Source organism: Etheostoma spectabile, chromosome 18 (genome assembly GCF_008692095.1).
Source record: "Etheostoma spectabile isolate EspeVRDwgs_2016 chromosome 18, UIUC_Espe_1.0, whole genome shotgun sequence".
Taxonomy (NCBI): domain Eukaryota; kingdom Metazoa; phylum Chordata; class Actinopteri; order Perciformes; family Percidae; genus Etheostoma; species Etheostoma spectabile.
Window position 1 is genome coordinate 597,533 of NC_045750.1, and position 9,245 is coordinate 606,777.

At 40.8% G+C, this 9,245-nt stretch overlaps 1 protein-coding gene across 1 annotated transcript in view; it reads left to right on the plus strand.

Annotated features, from left to right (window-relative positions):
- The first annotated feature begins 7,639 nt into the window (after positions 1-7,639).
- Positions 7,640-9,245, plus strand: part of fam89a (family with sequence similarity 89 member A) — a 4,857-nt gene continuing 3,251 nt past the window's right edge. The window contains exon 1 of the mRNA XM_032542603.1: positions 7,640-8,044. Within this exon, the coding sequence (XP_032398494.1) occupies positions 7,796-8,044 (249 nt within the window). The 5' untranslated portion in view covers positions 7,640-7,795. The remainder of the gene's footprint in view (positions 8,045-9,245) is intronic.

Sequence of the window (9,245 nt, forward strand, 5' to 3'; positions counted from 1 at the left end):
GCGGATGTGTTTGCCTGGTTCTGAGTCCGACGGATACCTCCACCTTTAATCTTCATCCCGCTGCCCCCCGACTGGCAGCAGGAGCCTCTGACCGACCTCCGACTGAGGCTGGGAGTCAGTTTCAAGCTCGCAGCGTTTTTTTACAGCAAGTCTTCGATTTCTCTGCAGTTCCGGGACGTGCACGGGGTTCTGATCTGGTCAGTCATTCAATACCAATGACTTTCATCAATCAGGTCTACAGCTGATGACTTTACGTTAATTTTACAAAAAACGTTTGCAGTCAAATGCTATTTTGCTGCTACAACTGAGAATCTTCATATACTGATAGTTCCACCTTTAATTGTGTGTGTTTTTAAAGGACATTCGTTAATATGTTAGTTGTGGTTGCCAATAAAACATTTCACTGTGTTCTTTACATGATGTTGGTTTGGTTGGAGCTTATGCCACACCAGTGGTCTTACCATTAACTCATCTTATGATGAAAATCTCAAGCTATTAAAATTAAAAAATGACCACAACTTAACTTCCTTCTGAATAGCTGGATCTCAGTCAGGGTTTCCTCCTGCAGCTCACTTTGTATAACCTGGAGGTGACATTTAAAAAAAGACCAAGTCCACATCATAGTATCCTACACTGTTTGAGTGAAGAGGGTGTATTGGAGAAGGAAGTATGGGTAGCAACAGTGGTGGGTGAGCAGAAGAGGGAGGGGGAGGGCAAAGAGGTCAGGTAGGGGGGAGCCGCTGCTGCTCAGGAACTATGTCCCCCGTCCCTGCAGGGAGCCAGCAGCATGGGACAAGCACATCACCATACACCCATCTCATTTCATTTAGTCTGCCTGATGCCCAGATGTTGATCACTTCTGCTGCACGTGCATCACTTTTAAAATGGAGACAGAACTCATGGGCGTTTCTCGATATTTGAGAAGGACAAAATTGACGTTTATTAAAAGAAGAAGAGAGAAGAAGATTAAGTTTGTGTGGATATTTCCACCCTATGGACTGTGAATGAATGAGAAATCATATTTCTGACTTTTATAAGAGCACTTGAAGCAGAACGAGGTCACCCTAGCAGAGGTTTTTGTTCCACCACATCAAGAAGAACAAAAGTATGCTGATTATACAAAATGTTAAAAAACAACAATTAGATAGTCAAAAAAATCATATGACTGTGAACACTGACGGATGATACCGGCTAGTTAGTGCAGTATATAGGTGCAGGATGCGACAATGCAACCTCAACAAATTACACTTAAGTCAATCACATGCAACTCGCGGAAGTTGTCGTTGCTAGGGGGGCACTTGATAGGCACACCAACTCACTTGTTTACTGTCTTCAAAAGGAAAGGAAGGAGCTGTTTTACCCATGTAGTGGTCCAGAGAGGTCAATGCCACTGCTGACATCCATTTCTCCCATCTTACCCTACCCCCTCCACCCCCTTACCCCTTACCACCTACCAAGGGGGTAGGGGAAAATAGTTCCCTATGCACATGAATGGCACTGATGTTGTTTTAGGTATATTTGTGTTGTAAACCATATCTTCCCACTTATATCCTGTTTTGTGATTGTGTCTACGATTAAAGCATAGCAGTTTACACAATGTCACTACAACTAACCATAACCTCATGAACCCCGCCCCTCCAAAGGCCCCATGCAACCCCCCCCCCCCTCCAAAGGGCCTCAGTAACCCCAGCCCCCCCTCCAGGCCACTCTGCAGGGAAAATCGAGTGCCAGTGAACAGAGCTTTTCTCTCTGGACACTCCTCTTCCCTGACACTGCTTACATGATTCACTATAGGAGCTGGCCTTTTCCAACACACACCAACACACACCCTTCCTCCACTCCCCCCAACCCCCCACCCCCCACATTGTGCTCTGACAATAAAATGCATCCCTAGACAAGTTCAAGTCAACGACATTGTGTGTTCTGTCGGCTAGATGGACTGATGCACACTTTGGGGGGGTTATTTCTGGAAGAGTGCCAGTTTGTTCCTCGCATAACTTTATGCACCGATTATGTTGCTGTGTTTGTAGTTTTGGGTTAATATTATATAGATATATATTTATATCATACGATATATATTGTATCTGTGATGTAAAATGGTCCAGTCACACACACCAGTGAGGGGGATCAGACTTTCAAGTCAATGAGAATCATAAGTGATAGTTGGCAGTACATGTTCATGGATACCCCAAATTTTCTAAACATGTATTTATCCAGGGTGTGTGTTGTGTGGTGTGTGTGTGTGTGTGTGTGCGTGCGTGCGTGCGGCGTGCGTGCGTGTGGTGCGTGCGTGCGTGTGTGTGTGGTGTCCCTCAATTGAGAAAAAATGGTTAATACACAACACAAAGCATGAAAACGATTAAAGACTACAAAGTTGTGGCTAATTCCTTCTTTTTTTACTTGAATTTCTCTTGATGTGAATCATTTTGAGATGATTTCGCTTTAGATAAACTCATCTTAAATCTGAAGATGGTATTATTATATCTTGCCATGTCAGGGGAGCCTGTGATTTCATCCATGATTTGAGTGTGGTAAAAATCCTCAAATAACTTATTTATTATGGAAAATGTTGAAGCTAATTCTCTATGCAGGTGGAAAATATGCATTAGGGAGAGAATTGACAGTATTTGCACCTTAGGGCTGCAAATCAATGGTAACTTTAACTTTAATCTGTAAATGTTAAATGTCAGACAATTGTAGAAAAGAAAATCAGTTCCACAGAGTCAAGGAGACATCTTGATTTTTTCATTTTGTCTGAACTACAGCTAAAACCCAAAGATAAAAGAGAAAGATTTACTAACCGGACATTAAATAGAGGAAAGCAGAAAATCCTCCATTTGAGAAGCTGGAGTTGACAAATGTGGCAATAAAGTACAAATTACCAATAGATTTGTTGATACATTAATTAAAATTAACTATCTAACTTGTCATTAAATCTATCTATTGTTAGGGTGCAGGAAGGAGGACCAGATGCAGTGGAAGGGAACTTCAACAAATGCTTTATTGACAAAGTCCAAAAAACACAAGGAGCAGGGTGGAGTCCAAAAAACATCCACAGCCAAAAGCAGGCACTGGAGAAGGTGAGCAGGACACAGGGAAAAAATGCGCGGGGGAAAACCTCACAGGGAATGACAGGACTGCAGGCAGGATGAGAGGAACACAGGAGGCACGCGGGCAGATGAATAAGAAGGCCGACTAGGAAAACAAAACGAGTAAGCACACGGGGAGACGGCAAGGTTGACAGCCACACGGACGACGGCAAACAGGCAAACAAAAACGGAATGATTCCAACAAAGACAATGGAAACATGGGGTTAACCACGGAGGTAATGAGGTAACGGGGAACAGGTGAGACATCAGGATGAATCACATTAGGGCGGGGGGCGGGACAATCAGACAAAAAAAGTGAAGCTAGACACGACAAGACAGGAAGGACTGTCAAAATACAGAACAAACAGACACTTACCGGAAATCACAAGAAGAGAACTTGAGGAAGCAAGATGGGAAAAATACCCCATAAAGAACCCCAAACCATTACAACCATTGATGCATGCGTTGCTTAAGTTAAGATAAGACGTAAAAAAACATTGAAAAAGACAATTAGACGCACATTGGAGGGGGATTGAACAGAATAAAGGCAGACACAAATAAAAGACAGCGAATCAGAGAATGTGTTATTGTTGGAAGTCTGCATGAGAAACTCCTGTTTTTTGGGCGCCTTTAGCGTTTTTTTGCTTTCCAGCTTTTAAATGCAGAACTATTAGATAGATAGATGATAGATACTTTATATTATTACACATGTACAGGTACAAGGCAACAAAACCACGTTGGAGCCTGAATGAGCTGAATCATCGGGCTTTCAGCAAGCAGATTAACCGAGCTGCTGGGTTACAACTCCCCGGGGGGGGGGGGGGGGGGGGGGGCATCATACGCCTAATCCTTTGATCTCATGAGGCAGTGATGATGATGATGTGATGATGATGATGATGATGATGGTGGTGGTGGTGGTGGTGGTGGGATGAAAGCTTATGGAGGGGTCCTTCTGCCGTGAAACCAAACACAAAACAGGATTGTCGTTGAGCGGCTCTTAAACTGTGCACTGTGGCCTGTGAAATGAGGGCTAATTTTTTGGGGTGCAGGATTACGCTGGGGGGGTGATGCCAATAACGTAATGATACTGTGGACCCGCACGGAATTGAAAACTGTTAAAAAGTACCATTCTCAGTTGATTATCCATCCAGAACACACCTATTGAGCAGAAAATGTTGTTTTATTGGTATGCCTACACTGAGCAATTTATTTAAAGGTGCAGTGTGTAAAAATATAAAAAACCATATTGTCCTTTTTCATTCATATTTACCTCCACTATCAATTCAAGTATTTATTTTGGCTTGAATTTTACATTACATTTGTGTGAACTGGGGTAGACGCTCCTATTCATCCGCATCTTGAAATACGTTAGACGTAAGGCGACTGTACCCCCGATGTGAGTCGAGTGCAGGTTTGGTGCCAGTAGCATACAAGATGCTAACGAGAGACTTTGACTCAACACAGTAAAACCAGACCAACTCAACCAGTTGGTTCACTGCTAGCTTAGCACAAGTTGCATCAACCACACAACGGCGTGTTTGTGAATGACGTTTTGGCTACGTTAGATAGCTAAGGATCGATAGCTAATATGTTTTTTAAATATTTCATCTTCTGTTATTGTTTGCAAAAGTCGAGGTTATGTTTCATGGATTCACAATGGCAGTTTGACATGTTATGTTGTAAACCGTTACACAATGAGTATGTGCGCCTCAAATCTGTGAGCATACGTCCATAATAATAGGGACTGATCAGGTCCGATTTTTTGACAATTTCACTGGTTATAAGAATCGATATGAGAGAGAAATTGGTAATATTGATTGTTTTTAGGTAAATTAAAAACACGTAGCCTTTTCACCTTAAGCCTTTTAGAATGTCCCCATGCTTCTCTATTCTCTATCCTTCATGTAGTTTCCAGATATCATTTGTATTTTAACTAGTGTGTGTGGTGTGTGTGTGTGTGTGTGTGGTGTGCGTGCGTGTGTTGTGCGGTGTGTGTATGTGTGTGTGTGTGCGGCGTGCTGCGGGTGCTGCGTGCGTGGGGTGTGTGGTGTGTATGTGTGTGTGTGTGTGTTGTGTGTGTGTGTGTGTGTGTGTGTGTGTGTGTGTGTGTGTGTGTGTGCGTGGTACAACCCATCCCTCTGTTGCAGCAGCAGCGTGTGGGTGTTTTGTTTGTTGATTTCAAGGTTGTTGTGTGTGTGATGGTGTGACGGTGAGGCCGGGGGGGGGGGGGGGGGGGGGGGGGGGTAGTGAAGCCCGCCATCTGTCCTTATACTCAAAATATGTTCTGCACACACACCACACACACACACACACACACACACACACACACACACACACACACACCACACACTCCCGTCATGATGTCATACCCTCTGTCTGCACTCTGCTGTGGGGAAAACCCTAATAAAATTAGTTTTATTGTAGAGACTCAAACACATATACATATATTCCATAAAACAATAGGCGACCATTTAGTTTAAGTAAACTAATCAGTATTGCCTTAAGTTACTTAAATACATCCATTACATTACAGCAAATTATATTATGTCATTAGCGACGCTTTTGTCCAAAACAATTCCATTAAGTGTATTGACTGCACGTTTTATAGCAAGACGGGACATAATACAGAGATCAAGGTTTCAAAATCATGCATCTCTGGCTCATTCAATAAAAGTTGTATAATTATGATTAGACAAATTTATTGATGATATTGGGAACTTTGCGCTATGAAACACACTGGTTTCAAGCTTTTCTTTGAAGTAACAAGGAAGTCATTTGATTTGTATTTAGATGTGTCACGTGAAGAAAAAGGTGTCGATTGATAAGTATATTATTACTATACTATTAAAAGGATATTTTCATTTCATTACTCTCATGTCTCATCTGTTGTCTCGAGTTTGAAATCAATACATCTATGTTTATATGTTGCTCTGGTGTTTAAATCATGTTGTATACAAGTAAATAATGTGAATTTTAACACCTGACTGAGTCGTGTTCAGCAGGGAAGACGCCCAGACCAGCGCGTTTAAAGGACAGGAAGCGGATTTTCTAATCAGCCAAATCCAGTTTGTCAAGTTTTAAACATCCAAAACAAAACCGGAAGTGAATCCAAAATAAAAGCAGAAAAAATTTTTGCAGGCTAGAGTCAGAATCAGAATCAGATCAGCTTTATTTGTCAGGTATGAGGGGAACGAGGCGATTTTTCGTTGGAGCATAGTTTCTCACAATGTGCTTACATGTACAAAACAAACCAAAAAATACATACACACTAATATATACACACAATATATACACACTAATATATACACACTAATGTATACACAACTAATGTATACACACTCTAAACAGAAACAATATAGAGGATGAGTGCAATCTATTTTAAATTATTTAATTGGGAGCATATGGTGCAAAGGATACTGGGCTAAACAGTATTATGTGTATTATATTACAATATGAACAGCATGAACATTATGACAGTTCTGGAATAGGGAATGAGAATGATGAATAAAAGAAAATAATAGTGAGATGATGGAATGAGAATGATGAGTAAATAGTAAATAAAAGTGAGCTATGAGAATGAGAATGATGAGTAAATAGTAATTAATAATAAGTGAGATATGAGAATGAGAATGATGAGTAAATAGTAAATAATAAGTGAGATATGAGAATGAGAATGATGAGTAAATAGTAATTAATAATAAGTGAGATATGAGAATGAGAAAGATGAGTAAATAGTAATTAATAATAAGTGAGATATGAGAATGAGAATGATGAGTAAATAGTAAATAATATATAATAAGGGTTATTAAGGGTTTCATGGGCTCGTCACCACTGGAGCAAGTACTGCAAGTAGTAGTACTTTAATCACAATAATATCTGGTGAAACTGAATAGTTGTGTTTTGGATTTTATTTGGCACGTCCACAAAATGTCAACACCACACAATAAAACTGACTGACTAAATCCACTTTTCATAAATTATCCAAATCATTACATTTACAAGTTATTTTGCTCTTCTTCAGTTGTAATTTGTACGTTAGCAATTGTTTGGAAACCGCTTGATTCACATTTTGTGACTGTTACGCCATTTTTGTAGTTTTCTGTTATTTTGAAAGTGTAAATGATGGAAATAAAATCTAACTTTTTGTGCCATATTATACAAATGTCTAATCTGTAGTTTTATGCCTTTTGGAGATTTTTTTTTAATCTTTTCTTGGCTTCTTTATGCATATTAATACAATGATGGCAGCCCATCTGTCATGTAATTATGCAAAACTTTAAGCCCTACTATAGGTTTGCACCATTGTCATGAAGGGTGAATTTAGCTATTGAGACCAAAACCGTTTTTTGTACTAGGCCGTAAACATGTTAATTCTGCTCTAAAGTTGGTCAGTTTAACTTGGGAGGATTTGGGTTGACTCCCTTTTGGTGCCAGCCTCGAGTTGCCATTCAAGTACTAAGTAGTGGTATTGAAAAAACCCGTTCATCTGTGAGGCTTTTATTTTGATGGTCATACCGGAAACTCGGTAACTGTAACCCGGGTAACTTGACGTTGCGTCGCCACAGAACGCCACGGCTGTTGCTTGGTTTGCTGCGAGGGGAAGACGGCTTCTTCTTCTTCTCAGTATTTACAGGAGTTAATCCCCAAAAATAGTTAACTTTTTAGCGTAAACACTAACGTCTCTTCGCGTAGCAACTCCCGGGACAATGAATGGGAAGTCAACGAACGGTTCGCTGGGGGGAATGGCCTGCATCGAGGGTCTGCCCCCCCTGCCGAAGAGCCTGAGCGGCTTGCTGAACTCGAGCGGCGGCTCCTGGAGGGACATGGAGAGGATGTACGTGAAGAAGACCATGATCCAGGACGACCTGAGCCGGGGTCGGAACAACACCGACAACCTGCTGGCCAACAAGCCGGCCAACCTCGACGCTGCTCTGGCTCTCCTGCGGAAAGAAATGGTATTTATTTTTGATTTAATCTGACGAAAGGAAAGCGTTGTGTTTGGCGAACTGCCGCCTCAAATTCAGCCAAACCCCCCCGAAGAAACTAGTAGTTTAATTTAGTCTGGCTGCTGTACGAACTCACACGCCTCTTAGCACACATTTTAAGGCATTTCACGAATTCTTAGAGTCCCCTGGTAAATTCGGCATACATACCATTTATTATACACTTCATTAAATAAATACAATATCAACTTTAAGGTATGGATCTCGCTTTTTGCAACAGCCCACTTAGCTAGATCTTAGAGCTAGATAGTAAAACTGACCAGCTTTGTGTGCATTGTTATGCACTATTTAGGGAAATGTATGCCGAGGTTATGAAAAAAATAGTTAAATAGGAGCTTATCTACTCAGCATACCAAGTGGTTTGTTGGCATTATACGATAAAATGCTATATATTTATAAATGGAGTCCGGCATTAAGAAAACCAGAAACAAGAGAAACCAAGACCAGGACAAGCTTTGCAGTTAGTGACACAAATTAAACCACATTCGGATTTTATTCTAAGCTCAATTTAATACCTTTTTTTAGCTTCAATTTAAACACTTTTTCCTTGAGCTTGCATCACATCCTGTAGTGAGTTAATACACGTTATGACATTTATTCAGTAAACAGAGTGAGACACTAATTACACACTCTCCAACACTCCCTTTCCATAAGCAGGGATTTTAAAAACAGAACCAGACCAGATTGAGTTATCAGAGTAGACTCCATGGCTGTTGGTCAATACATAAAAAACAGCCTTTTCTTAATAGCCAGCAGGCTATTTTAGATAAAAACTGTCAAACTGTTGGTGAAACTCTATCTCTTTGCCATTCTGATTTCTGTTAAAGGCTTATACTGCTTTGTTGTTGTTAATGTATTACTCTGAGTTTTAGTTTAGTAGTTCTCTCTGTCAGGATCTGTGAGCCGCACCCCGGTTCATGGAGCTCAGTGCTCTGTCTCAGCTGTTGGACCTGAGTCTGGCTCACATGTCTGTCCATGGGAGACAATGCAGTGTCCCTGCACCGTCAGCTGAGTGCTATGAGAAATGCTCTGCCAGTAGTTAGTTTTTAAAGCTTGAGTAAGTAATGTCACAATGTCAGGTAAGGGTGCAGCTAAGGATAATGTTCTTCGGCATTTTTCTTTGAAAATAGCTTTCTAATTAATCGATAATCAT